Source organism: Mustelus asterias, chromosome 1 (genome assembly GCF_964213995.1).
Source record: "Mustelus asterias chromosome 1, sMusAst1.hap1.1, whole genome shotgun sequence".
In the NCBI taxonomy this organism is placed as follows: domain Eukaryota; kingdom Metazoa; phylum Chordata; class Chondrichthyes; order Carcharhiniformes; family Triakidae; genus Mustelus; species Mustelus asterias.
In genome coordinates, this window is record NC_135801.1 from 90411455 (window position 1) to 90426358 (window position 14904).

The 14904-nt window shown below is 39.9% G+C and overlaps 1 protein-coding gene across 1 annotated transcript in view; it reads left to right on the plus strand.

The window, feature by feature from the left end:
* The window catches only part of lap3 (leucine aminopeptidase 3), a 39510-nt gene that overhangs the window by 15868 nt on the left and 8738 nt on the right, over positions 1-14904 (plus strand). Inside the window, exons 5-12 of the mRNA XM_078215281.1 lie at positions 413-572; positions 1425-1589; positions 2849-3007; positions 4338-4462; positions 5445-5533; positions 11239-11341; positions 12306-12385; positions 13570-13679. Coding sequence (XP_078071407.1) covers positions 413-572; positions 1425-1589; positions 2849-3007; positions 4338-4462; positions 5445-5533; positions 11239-11341; positions 12306-12385; positions 13570-13679 — 991 coding nt within the window. The remainder of the gene's footprint in view (positions 1-412; positions 573-1424; positions 1590-2848; positions 3008-4337; positions 4463-5444; positions 5534-11238; positions 11342-12305; positions 12386-13569; positions 13680-14904) is intronic.

Here is a 14904-nt window from a genome sequence, read left to right on the forward strand (position 1 = left end):
TCAGAAACAGTGTGATATTGCCAAGGGGGAACCTATGGTTCTTTCTGAGTGCATGTATTTAGAGGAGCTGACTGGGCTTCCTCATTTGTAATTATCTAATGAAATATGTATTTATTAACACAAAAATAACTAGAAAATAATTCTGGCTGCATTAGCATCACAAACACCTTTATGATGTGAAATTACCAGGCAATCTAAAATTATTGTTTGAGGACAAGCCCTCACGTTATACAATTCTGCATGACTTTTCACTTCACCAAAATAGTGGTTTTGAAATCTGATGTGTCGTGTTTGATTATAATGAATAACAGGTCAACCAAATATTTTTGACTGTTTTGTGGGTCTGTTGTGATCAGGAAGTGTACGCAGAGTGCTTTACTGATTAAAAATTTAACATCTGAATTTCTTGTAGTTGGATGCAGACAGTTACAAGACTTAGAGGTTCCTTTGGTGGAAGTTGATATATGTGGGGATGCCCAGTGTGCAGCAGAAGGATCGATTTTGGGTTTGTTTGAGTATAATGAGCTGAAGAAGAAAAAGAAGACAGTGGTTACCGTGAAACCATTTGGAAGGTATTGAGATAGTATATTTACACAATGCGTGCTGTCAGATTTACAAAGGATATTCTGTTTATTCAGTTACACTTTGTAAATCTGCATTTGACCAAAGCACTGAATTGTTAAACACCTGATATCATTGCCATTATGTAACTTCCTGTTCGTGGCAAGTTACCTGTGGCTCTATTTGAATTCAACAATAATTGAACAAAATTAAAATTGCTGCAGGATTTCTAATTTGGATGCAAATCTGTGCTCCTAATCCTGTATATATTCCTCTGATTTCAGCTGAAATGCTGGTCAGTATAGTACTTTCAATTCCAATTCTTTTCAGGTGTGTTCATACTTAATTGTTGCCTGATGTTCCCCACAAGTTGACTGGTCTGCAAAGTGTTTCCAGCTTTTGGTTTCATCAGAAGATTTTTCCTTGGTGTTTCGTACTTTTATTTAACTGACTTTTAAAAATATTAAATATAACTTAAACCTATTTATTTACTCAAAATAAAGACTTCTGTAATATTCAGTGTTGTAAATAATTAGACATTAAAGTAAAACTAATGTTTTGTTTGATTTCTACAGTCTGGTACAAAAACCCTTTAAAAGGAGAAAAGTTTTGGTTCAGCAAAATATAAATTGCCCGTATTATCCTTCATTGACTGTAAATGTCTGGCAATTATGAAAATTGCTAAATATGTGCAAGTCTTTTATTTCACATAAATACTGAAGATTCTCAATTTGATATTTTTTGATTTGTTAGTCTGATCGATTCGTTTGGTCATTTAGATCTGAGAGGTGAACATTTTGGCTTTATTAAATTGCATTGACTTTAACATTTACATGAAAAGCAAAATGAATTTCTTTTGCAAGTTTTGAAAATGAAACATGGCAGAAAGGAATTCTGTATGCTGAAGGACAGAATTTAGCACGACATTTGATGGAAGCACCAGCTAACTACATAACTCCAGCCAGTTTTGCAGAGACTGTTCAACAAGCATTGCATTCAACAGGTGAAAAAGTCAAAGTACACATAAGGTAATTCTAATATTTTGTTCTGGGAATGCGAATATTAAATTTGGTGTTACTGTACTTGTGAGGAAAATGCTGAAGTGGCAGAATGCAAATTCCCAGCTTTTGTTAATGTATTGAAATGTAATAAAGAAAGGTTCCGGACTGTGAATGATATAATTAATACATTGAATGCTTCTCTACTTACCATGTCCTCCAACCTATATGTTACCTTTAAGATATGCCGTTAACTGTTGATGCCTATCGATCAGGTGCCAGCCAGTTGTGCATGCACACTAGGCTTGCACTGTATCTGCTGGCGCATGTGCAGTTTCCTCCACTGCTAATGTCACTGGGTGTGCCTACCAACGGTGCCAACACTAATTTATGCTTGTGTTTGGTAAAACTATTACTCTACTCGCACAGTCACTCTCTCCGGCTTTGGGTAACAATGTCACTCAGCTTCCATCTCTCAAATCAAATCAAAGTACAGAATAATAGAAATTCAGGATTTTTTATACTTAATTGCTGCTAATAAAAAAAACTGAAAGGACAAATTTCATTCCCACACCCAATGGGCTGAAGTAAGGAATAAGTGAACCATGCACACCAGAAAGATGTGAGGCTGAATTCCCCAGTCCGAGAGTGAACTGGAAATGCTTTGCGTCAAGAATCATAATGACCATTTTGGCGAAGTGTCAGAGGGCATCTATTGCTTGTGAAACCATATTCCAGAAATGGGGAAGAGAAACTGAATTTTGGTGAGATGGGGTGAAAGGCTCCAACAAAAAAGACTGCAACCTGCACTTGGGAAAAGTGGCATGTTCCATCGGAAGGTCTGTACTGGAAGAATTAAGTGTATGTTAGCTGAGCTTTAAGTATTATTGTACTATTGATTAGATCCATAATTTTCAACAATTCTTATAAGCTAGCTATGTCTAGGTTGACCAATTAAATATTTATGTCATCTTCCAACACTTCATTTCAAATATGTGCACGAGGGATTTTTGTGCACCCAACAGCTAATTCCATTTATATGATTCACTACATAGGATTGTGGGAAAATGTACAGTCCTTAATCAGAAATTACACAAAAAATATGTAGTAATTAGTGCATTCTTAACTGAAATAGCCCAGCAAGCCCATTCGGAGAAACTAGGGATCGATGATCACTGACAGTCTTGCCAGTAACAATGAATTATAAAGTATAATAATTATGTATGACATGATTGAAGGCAGTTCCCAGTAATGTTTCTTTTCTATATATTTCTCTCATTCTTTAATAGACCCAAATCCTGGATTGAAGATCAACAGATGGGAGCTTTCCTTAGTGTAGCTAAAGGATCAGATGAAGAACCAGTTTTCTTAGAGATTCATTATAATGGTTCCAAAATCTCGGGTGAATCACCATTAGTCTTTGTAGGGAAAGGTATAACATTTGACAGGTTGGTTCTAACTTTATTTCACTATTCTCTATTAAAAAAATAATTTTTAAAGTCTCTTGAAGTCATGTATTGACTTTCCATTCAAAATGTTGATTAACTAATAGACCTGAACTTCAACTGAAACAAACAGGCAGGTTTGGAACTGCGTTCAAGTTTCAGAAAATCTGTTTCCAACCTAAATCTGTGTCCAACCCATTCATTTCCAGCTTTAACTGAAACTGCAAGTTAGGTGGGTAAGCAATTTGATTGAAATTTGAAATATGATAATGAGACTGGAAATCTCATTTTCATTATATTTTTTGCTTGTTGTATTTCCTGAGTGTTGGGTGACCTGGCAGCTTCATCAATGCGAGGGACAGTGGACTCAGGCTCCACGTTTACCTCCTGATTTCAAATACTTGTCAGAGGAGCCTCCACAATCAGAAGCTTCCCCAATGACCTTCCTCACCATGTCCTCATTTTCTCCACAAGCCAGGCCGTAATTGTTCCCACAACCCAGGCCCAAATCTTCCCCATCCCTCTACCCTGCCCACATATCAGGCCCTGATCTCCCTCTATTACCACACCCCACTCGCCCCAGAACTACCAGAACCTGATCTCTACCCCGCCTTCCCACTGACCCCTGTATGAGGCAATGATTCCTCTACCACGATCAGGCTCCAATTCTTCCCCATCTCCACCCAGGAAGTCTTGAATCTCCCTGAGATCTGCTGAAACTCCACAGTGTTAAGGGAATCCCATACTTGTAGGTCAGGCCAATAAGAATTCTGTAGTTTTTACTAAAGGTCCCACCTGTGCATTATTATTTGAGGTTTTTCAGGAGGGTGCTGTGTAGAAGTTCTGACTGTGTAAACCCCCATGACAAAGGTCATTTATTTCCTGACTCAAAAGTTAATTTTCCACTTCATTGTCTCTTAATGTGAAGGCATTACTTACTATAGTACTTAAGGTTTTCATTGAATTTTCATCCAAAGCAAACCACAGCTTGACCCATGATCTCACCTCATCACACCTTCAGTCTACTTTGACCTAGCTTTGGGCCTCATAGAAATAGTACTTTATGTCTACTAGCATTTGAATGCGGACACTTGCTAGTTGAGTTTTTCCAGACTTTGGTTTAGTCACCACATATTATTGGAAAGGTAATCGGAAAATCCTGCCTAAGAGAATTACTGTCACAGCAATTCACTTAGGTTCCTAGCAAATTCATTCTAACTGGACCTAATACAATAGGAGATGTTAGCTTTATTGTAGAACAGACTAGCATTTTGTATTCATGCATGTGGAATTGTATTTTCGCTGACTCTGTCTGCACCTTCTCTTTTGGCAGTGGTGGAATTTCAATTAAACCTGCATCAGGTATGGATGCAATGAGAGCTGACATGGGCGGGGCAGCAACAATCTGTTCTGCCATCATCACTGCAGCATCTTTGAAACTTCCGCTTAACATTATAGGTAAAACATTGGGATATGATTCCCCTGTAAGGCTGAAAACTTGGAGGTGTTACTAAATTGAGGATTTAGCATTTGTAGTTTGGTCTAGTTGTGCAATTGATGAGTTTCAGAACATTGAACCCTTTGGGGTACTGAACACCATTTCTTGCATTTAAAATGTGGGAGCATTATCTGCACTACACAATTTATATGCCATCTTAAAAAGAGTCTAGAATCATGTCGTTTATACCATCGGAATAAATTGTATTTTTTGTGCTGCAAATATTTTTGTTTATATTTTGTTAGATTCTAACCCATTGAGAATCAATGTCTCTAGAAGGCAACTTTGGAAGTTCCTAGTAATAAAATTAGTTTATCCAAATATGTGTAATTATTGTTTTCTAAATATTTACCTCAATTGATTTAATCTTCCAGTCCAGAAATAGCCTTGTTCTTGTTCAATAACTCATTCATTAATTGAATAGGCTAGCAAGAGAAGAAGAAAGATTTGAAGTTCTTTGCTCCCTGCCTCTTAACCAAAAAAAGTTATGCATACTCAGCATGTCCCAGAAAGCCCTTACATAAACTATTCTTACCTCTATAGGAAAACTATTCTTACCTCTATAGGAAACCACTTCCTTACTGTCACAAGTGTAGCACTGCACTGAATAGTGTTTTAAAATCTGGTCAATAATGTGTAATGTCTCTAAATTATGAAAGAATAAGAAGCTTAATGTCAGGGGGACTAGCTAGGGTAAATTTATGGGGTATGGGGATAAGGCCTGAGTTGGATTGTGGTCAGTGCAGACTCGATGGGTCGAATGGCCTCCTTCTGCACTGTAGGATTGTCTGATTCTATGATTCTAAGAATCAGGTCCTGATCTATTTTGCTAAATAGGGATTTGCTTTTAATTCTTACCATCACCTTTAGGGGATGCCAGGATATAGAAGATACACACTTAATTTTGGTGGAAAAGCTTTACTAATGGCTAATATCTTTAAGGTCTGGCTCCTTTGTGTGAGAATATGCTGAATGGCAGAGCAAATAAACCTGGTGATGTGGTCACGGCAAAGAATGGGAAAACAATACAGGTAAACTGATGCTTATTGTTAAAATGTACCCACCCATGTAGCAGGGATCTGTCTAGCAGGAACAAGAATTTTAAAAGGCATGATAGCATGCAAGTTGTCGAGTAACAGATAGAAATTTGGCTAGTGACAGCCGTAACCGGCATTCTAAAGGCATGGGAGGATCGAGACAAAATCGGATATAAATTGCCCTATTAGAAAGAACTTACCTAGACGACTGAGAGATCAGTGGAGGGCTCTGCTCATGCTAATTTCAGGAGTCGAGGAATTTGAGAGATGCAGACAGCTAAATCCACAGAATGAAATATCAAAGAGGCTGAATGGTATATTTGCCAGCACCCTCAGAGGGTAGGAGGCTAGTTTACATTCGACAGTCCGAGGGGCTAGTTTCCACCTAGTAGCCAGACAGGCCAAAACCTTCAGTGTTTCAAGTTGGGACACTCTAGCATATAACAAAATGATTAATAAGGGGGTCAGGGGTTATGGGGAAAAGGCAGGAGAATGGGGATGAGAAAAATATCAGCCATGATTGAATGGCGGAGCAGACTTGATGTGCCGAATGGCCTAATTCTGCCCCTATGTCTTATGGTCTTGTAACATCAGCAGGATTCGTAATACTGTCATCAGCTTACTATCAGTTTAGTGTGATTTCAACTTTGCTAAAAATCTTTTGTGCAGAAACTTATCAAATAATCTTCTGGCTATCCGTATTGATAACGTAAACATGCCGATATCCACGATAGGACCTATCTATGGAAAAATCAATGCTGACTCTCTCATTAGTTCATACTGGCTCGAGTGTTCAGTTGCCCTGTCTCATGGTGGGTGGGGAGGGGAGGATGGGAGTGGGAAAGAGATGGTGGGGGCTGCAAGTCTATTGTGAGAGTGAAATTATTCTAAATGAGACTGATGTGGGGATAGAGAAACTTGCAGAACTTGGCGCTTACCTAAGAACACAGGAAATGGTAACTGAAGAAGCAAGGAGAAACATTACCAGAGGGGACAGGGAGTAGAAGGCTGATTCAGCAGATAAGGAAATGGATGCTTTGTGCATTGGTGATCTGGAAAGGTGGGAGAGAAAGCCTGTGTGAATAGATAATTCGCGAAGTGCTTACAATGATCTTTGTGATTACGGACTGTGGAGGTTAAGTATCATGAAAAGGATTTAATCATTGGTTAAGTACAAGGATTTAATGGACAGTTTAATACAGATGGAATATTTAATTAGAATTTTTAACATCATACTAGTAATAATTACTAATACTTAGAACATAGAAAAAATACAGCACAAACAGGCCCTTCGGCCCACATGTTGTGCCGATCATGTCCCTACCTACCTAAGCTTATATATAGGCTTACCTATAACCCTCAATCCTATTAAGTCCCATGTACTCATCCAGAAGTCTCTTAAAAGACCCTATCGAGTTTGCCTCCACCACCACTGACGGTAGCCGATTCCACTCACCCACCACCCTCTGAGTGAAAAACTTACCCCTGACATCTCCTCTGTACCTACTCCCCGCTCCTTAAACCCTGGGAAAAAGCCTCCGAGAATCCACCCGATCTATACCTCTCAACATCTTGTACACCTCTATCAGGTCACCTCTCATCCTTCGTCTCTCCAAGGAGAAAAGACCGAGCTCCCTCAGCCTATCCTCATAAGGCATGCCAATCATTCCAGGCAACATCCTTGTAAATCTTCTCTGCACCCTTGCAATCATTTCCACTTCCCCCCTGTAATGAGGCGACCAGAACTGAGCACAGTACTCCAGGTGGGGTCTGACGAGGGTCTTATAAAGCTGCATCATTATCTCCCGACTCCTAAACTCAATCCCTCGATTGATGAAGGCCAGCACACCATACGCTTTCTTAACCACCTCCTCTACCTGTGAGGCCGATTTAAGAGTCCTATGGACCCGGACCCCAAGGTCCTTCTGATCCTCTACACTGCTAAGAGTCTTACCCTTGATACTTAGTTAAAAATTCTAATAATAATTCATTAGCACAGTGGTTGGCACTGCTACCTCACAGCGCCAGGGACCTGGGTTCGATTCCCAGCTTGGGTCACTGTGTGGCGTTTGCACATTCACCCCGTGTTTGCGTGGATTTCCTCTGGGTGCTCTGGTTTCCCCCACAGTCCAAAGATGTGCAGATTAGGTGAATTGGTCCTGATAAATTCTCCCTCAGTGTACCCGAACAGGGGTCGTCGGACTGTGGCGACTAGGGGATTTTCACAGTAACTTCATTGCAGTCTGAATGTAAGCCTACTTGTGACTAATAAATAAAAAACTTTAATACAGACATGGTTTTTTGTTCAGATACAAGATTGTTCCACATTGGCATTTGGTGGTCAGAGCCCTCAAAAAGACACCCCTCATGTTTTGAATACGATTGTTTTAGGAGATAACTTTGTTTTGTTTTGGGGATGTAGGCAGCACTGGAAAAGCAAATATTTATTGCCAGTTTCTGGCTGCCCCAAGTTGACCAAGCAAACCTTTATAAGGATGGCATGTTCTGTTCTTTGAAGCACTTGAATGAATCATCAGCATTTTTATGAGAACAGCTTTTATGCTCATACATGCAAATAGCCAGGCTTATTGAATTGAGCTTTACAGCTTACCACAGTGGGAGTTAAAATCACAAATGCTGGCTGCTGAAGCAAGCCTTCAAAATAAGGCTAACATTCTTTACTGTAGTGTGCACAGTAAGAAGTCTCACAACACCAGGTTAAAGTCCAACAGGTTTATTTCGGAGCGCTGCTCCTTCATCAGGTAAGTCATCTGAGTCACCTCAGTCCAAATGATCTTACCATCATCTTTAGGGGATGCCAGGATATAGAAGATACACACTTAATTTTGGTGGAAAAGCTTTACTAATGGCTAATATCTTTAAGGTCTGGCTCCTTTGTGTGAGAATATGCTGAATGGCAGAGCAAATAAACCTGGTGATGAGGCATCTCCACATCATTACTGTAGCGTGACACTTAATATTGAAAAAGCCAATCACAATGCCACCTACAAGCATAATAGGTACTGGAAATAACTATGAACAATATTATAATGGATTTTGTCATAGGCCAGAGTTGTCCAATTTGTGAACTACGAGAAACGTGGCTAATTGGATATCCAGATATGGCTAATTGGGAATTCAGATGTAGTTAATCGCATTTCTGATGAGCAAATATAAATGAGAGTATGGTATTAATCACCATGGTTGGGACTTGAGATTTCAATACTTTTGTGCACATATATGCATGTCTACACTGACGTTTTTGTGCATCGTTGGTAAAATAGTGAGGTGAATAGCAGAGTAAGGATTTTTTGATAGTTTTCAGTGTCATACTTCCTTGGTTGCTGAATGGTCCTGGAAGTTAAGTTAATATGCACATGCGAAGTACGTTTATCCATTAAAATTAGTGCATACAGCTAAAATGGTGTAGCAGTAGCCACAATTGTAGTTAGTCAGCAGATTCTATTGAAGAGCACAACCATTGAAGGGGCCTAACATAGCATAACAGTTTTCAATAAATTCTGAGGTGGAATGTTATGGCCGACTCATTGATTTTAATATGTAATAGGTTTTTGTTTTATCAGTTGCCTCATTTATTGGCTAGCTGTTCCAGTATTAGAGGCATGCCATTAAGTGCTCTCATACAGAATAGCATTCATAACACCCACCCCAACCTCCCCTCCACCTTCCCCATGCGTGAGGATAAAGATAGCAAATTCTTTTCTTTGGATTTGGTGCATCAGTTGCAGCCTGAAATAAAATTTTCAAGACTGTAGAAAAGATGGCTGACAATGACATTACCAGCAACAAACATTGCAGAGATGGAATGGGATGAGATCATGGAGGGGTTTTTAGGAGAAGATGAGGATTAAAAAAATTATTTGGGGGGCTGCGAGCCAGTGTAAGTTGTCAAGATCATGGTCAACTGATGAACAAGAAAGACTTTGTGCGAGGTCAGAAATGAGTGGCAGAGATTATGGAGCCCAAGAGGTCAATAAAAAGAGCATCAGAATGGATGAAAAAGGCATTTCATAGAATCCCTACAATGCAAAAGGAGGCCATTCAGCCCATTGAGTCTGCACCAACCACAATCCGACCTATCCCTGTAACCCCTCATTTACCCTGCTTATCCCTCTGACACTATTATCAATTTAGCATGGCCAATCAACCTAACCCGCACATCTTTGGAGTGTGGGAGGAAACCGGAGCACCCAGAGGAAACCCACGCAGACACTGGGAGAACGTGCAAACTCCACACAGTCACCTGAAGCCGGAATTAAACTCAGGCTCCTGGTGCTGAGAGGCAGCAGTGTTAACCACTATGCCACCATGCTGCCACGGCAGCAAAGGTTCTATAGGTACCAGCAGCAAAGCTACAACCAGAAGCAGGTGCTATTGTGGAGATGGAAGCAAGTGATCATGATATAGAACATAGAACAGTACAGCACAGTATAGGCCCTTCGGCCCTCGATGTTGTGCCGAGCTTTGTCCGAAATCAAGATCAAGCTATCCCACTCCCTATCATTCTGGTGTGCTCCATGTGCCTATCCAATAACCGCTTGAAAGTTCCTAAAGTGTCCGACTCCACTATCACAGCAGGCAGTCCATTCCACACCCAACCACTCTGAGTAAAGAACCTACCTCGGACATCCCTCCTATACCTCCCACCATGAACCTTATAGTTATGCCCCCTAGTAACAGCTACATCCACCCGAGGAAATAGTCTCTGAACGTCCACTCTATCTATCCCCCTCATCATCTTATAAACCTCTATTAAGTCACCTCCCAACCTCCTCCGCTCTAAAGAGAAAAGCCCAGCTCCCTCAACCTTTCCTCATAAGACCTACCCTCCAAACCAGGCAGCATCCTGGTAAATCTCCTTTGCACTCTCTCCAAAGCTTCCACATCCTTCTTATAGTGAGGTGACCAGAACTGCACACAATATTCCAAATGTGGTCTCACCAAGGTCCTGTACAGTTGCAGCATAACCCCACGGCTCTTAAACTCAAACCCCCTGTTAATAAACGCTAACACACTATAGGCCTTCTTCATGGCTCTATCCACCTGAGTGGCAACCTTCAGAGATCTGTGGATATGAACGCCAAGATCTCTCTGTTCCTCCACATTCCTCAGAACTCTACCGTTGACCATGTAAGCCGCATTCAAATTTGTCGTACCAAAATGAATCACCACGCACTTATCAGGTTTAAACTTCATCTGGGATGAGACGTAGGATTGTAGATCAACTTAATTGAACAAGAATGCTGATTGCAACTGGTTTGATTCATTTTGCCGGCTGGTTATAAGTAGGATGTAGGTATAGTCCCCTGAGTACCAGATTTGAATTTCATCCTTTGATGTTTTATATATGTTGTAGTGAAACCAAAGCTATGTTATAAATTGAAATTGTTGAGGGAGGATTAAGTATTTCACACACAAGAAAAAAAAAAATTGTTGACAGTGTTGTTCTGACTTGTGTCAACTGATGGGTTGAATACTGAAAACTGATCTTGGGAGGAATATGTTGCAGGTTTATGGTTTCACAAATAATCAATTTGAAACTATCAGAATTAGTTGACTTGAATCAGAATCTTAAGTGTTTGTGCCATCCATTATTTCACATGTTCGGATTCTAGTTGCAGATCCTATTTGTGGAGTCTTCTAAATTCTCACTGCTTGAATTCTCATTTATTTTTAAGGTGGATAACACTGATGCTGAAGGTCGTTTGATACTAGCTGATGCCCTGTGCTATGCGCACAGTTTTAACCCCAAAGCAATTGTAAACGCTGCAACATTAACAGGTACTGTCATGCTGACTTACTTTGATATTGCGCAAGATCAGTGAGTGCATGAGAAAAAACAAGTGATTCGCACAACTTTAGAACAAGAATGCTGAAAATGTTCCGATTACAAGTGCAGCATTTTGCCACTTTTGACATTGACAACTTTAGGGAATATCTTTACTGCAAATTTTTTAATTCCGAATTTAAATAAAAAATCTTTGGCTATGAGCACTGTTGCAGAGTTCTGCATTTATTGCTCTATCCTATATTACCTGAGAAGGTGTTGGTGAGCCACTTTGAACTCCAGCAATCCATGTGATATTCTTTGTCGCGATTTTATGCAACTGTGTGGATTGCACTGCCACTTCGAAGGGCAGTGGAGTCAATCATGTTTGTGTGAGACTGGAGTAATGTGTAGGCCAGACAAGGTTTGAAAACTCAATATTCCTTTGCAGAAGGACATTAATGAATCATTTGTGTTTTTACAACAATCCAGCAATATCATGGTATTTTACTGAAACCAATTCTTTCTATTTATAGATTTTTTAAAACTAAATTCAAATCCTTAATCTGCCATGGTTTAATTTGGATTTACAAACTATGGATTATTAATTTTGACCTCTGTCTAGTCCAGTAACAATAAGAAGCCTCTCAACACCAGGTTAAAGTCCCGACAGGTTTATTTGGTAACACGAGCTTTTGGAGCGCTGCTCCTTTTATCAGGTGAAGAGCAGCGCTCCGAAAGCTTGTGCTACCAAATAAACCTGTTGGACTTTAACCTGGTGTTGTGAGACTTCTAACAGTGTCCACCCCAGTCCAACACTGCCATCTCCACATCATAGTCCAGTAATATAATCACTATCCAATATAATATATACACTTGTGATAGCAGGGATGTTGCTTATGTTATGCAAGATCTTGGTAGCTAAACATCGGTTTTTTAATTTGAGCTGCAGTGATTTCATTTGAACTATTTTCACAGGCGCAATGGATGTTGCTCTGGGATCAGCAGCTACTGGGGTTTTCACCAACTCTGACTGGTTGTGGGGGCACCTCAGACAAGTAAGAATGGTTTGTGCAATGTATTATGCCAAACATTACAAAACAGCATTTCTAGTTAAAACATCTTTGTAAAATTGAGATGTCAAGACTATTTCCAAAACCCTATACTCACCAAGAAAGGCGGGCCCGAAGGAAGTGTAAATCAGAGATAGAGCTCAAATATTATTTTCCATCCTAATTCGCCATCTAAATTTTTAGAAAGAACAATCAGCCAACAGTACTTTGTGAATCTGTGAAATAACCCACCCGTTTCTAGAATTGCCTGTATTGTACAATGATATTGCAATGTTAGCATGGATTTGTGAAAAACTATCATCATCTATCCACTCACCATATTAATCAGACAGCTTTTTAGGAATTGCCTGTAAATCACTAGTATACGTTGACCCTCTTTTACCAGCCTCAGAAATCATGCTTTTCCACATATTCTGCATATAGGTTGACACCCCTTTTTAGCTAAGACATGCCTCCATTTTCACGCCACAAATGAATGTCTTACTGGAATCTTATAACTGGGTGCAAAGGATCAAGAAGGCAATGTGGGCAGTGTTGCGAAGATATGTAGGAGTTTAAGACATACCCATTGTTTGTGCGGATGCTGATGGAATTTTAAAATGGTGACCACCCACACCCACATTAGTGGTTTGTTTTTGTGCTTGGCGTGTAAGTTTGAACTCTGCTTTTGGAAGGATTTTTCATGGCTTCAAAGGTCGACTTAAGTGCCTACATCTGCAGTACTGAAAAAAAAGGGACATAGCTTTGTGAATGCAGAAAGCTATTTAAAATCAAATGTTTCAGAGTACTATTGGGCCATAATATTGTAACGAGAAAGGACCATTTTACATCCAGCTCCACATTCCATTCAAGTCCTTTACGAGCATAATAATTTTAAAAATGTCTATTTTGGAGAGCATTCAGATTCTAAACCATTATTTACTCTTTGGCACTTTCATTAGTGACACTGCATGTCTAATTACTTGAAAAGTAGCTTGAAACTTGAATTTGGGTGGATTCTTCACTCATTATTATCTGTTTTAAATTGTAACTTAGGAATATGAATACAAGGGTTTTCATTGAGAATTTAGGTTTATTTAATGTCCTGTTCAATTTGGGATTGTGGAGTTGAGAACAACCTTATGCATTTTTGATCATAATTAATGCTAAGATGTATTGTTCCTGCTTAGGCTAGTGTTGTGACTGGAGATAGAGTGTGGAGGATGCCACTTTTTCAACATTACACCAGACAGGTCACGGAATCACAATTGGCCGACCTGAACAACATTGGCAAGTACAGGTGAGTACAGTATCATGCCTGCAACTCCAAGCAATTCTCACTTTGTTTATTTTGTATTACTTTTGGAGATCGTGGCTAATCCATATCTTAACTCCATTCATCAGCCTGCTGCATATCCCTTATACCTTTGGCTAGCAAATCTATCAATCTTGGATTTAAAAAGAATTCCACACATCTACCATCTTTTGGGTGAAGAAGTGTTTCCTAACTTTTCTCCTGGCTCGATTTTAAGGTGATGTCCCCTTGTCCTGGACTCATCTACCAGCTGGAAACGTTTTTCTCTGACGACCCTAGTAATGTCTTTAAGTCCAGCTACCTCAATCACCCTTAACCTTCTGTATTCCAAGGAATGCAAAGCTGTTTATGTAATCTTACATCATAATCTACCATTCTCCCTTTCTTTTAAGCATCTCTCAAAAGCTTTTGACACACAGCAGATTGGGCCTTTACCACTTACTGGAAAAAATCAGCTGTCCACTCAAGCGTCATAGTCTCATAATCCTTCCATGACAACATGCATGGCACCATTTAGTTTGACAGTTTTGAGATGAAGAAAAGGGTGAAACAGGGATGCGTGTTAGACCCTACTCTGCTTGGTATCTTCTCTGTCCTACTGACCTATGTTTTCTTGTTGACAAGGGAGGAGGGAACTTCCACACATGGTCAGATAGGAAACTCCTCAATCTATCAAGACTAAATGTCAAGACAAAAGTGCGCCGTGTCTTGATCAGAGAACTGCTGTCTGCTGGTGATACCACACTAATTGTCCAAACGGAGGACCAGCTCACAGATCGTCTGTTTCATACTCCATGTTCTCTATCACCATTGATGTCAGGATATCTGTGAACAGGGAATTGTGTCTCTGCCTGTGATTAGACTCAACAACAACACTGGAAGCAATCAGCAAATTCTTCAAACTTGGATTTAGGGTGGCAGACAACCTGTCTCGTGACGAAGAACTCAGTGCACATGTTGGAAAGGTAGCCACCAACATTGGCCAACTAACAAAGCAGGCATGGAAAAATAACAAGCTGACCCGCAGGACCAAAATGTTTATATGTAAGGCCTGCATCCTCAGCACACTTCTGTGTGGCAGTGAAGCCAGGTAAACCTACACCAACAAGTTAAAGGGACTCAATAACTCAGATCCCCCACATTTTGGCATCACATGAAAAGACAAAGTCACCAGTGAAACTGTCCTTTCGAGAGCATACAAACATATGTC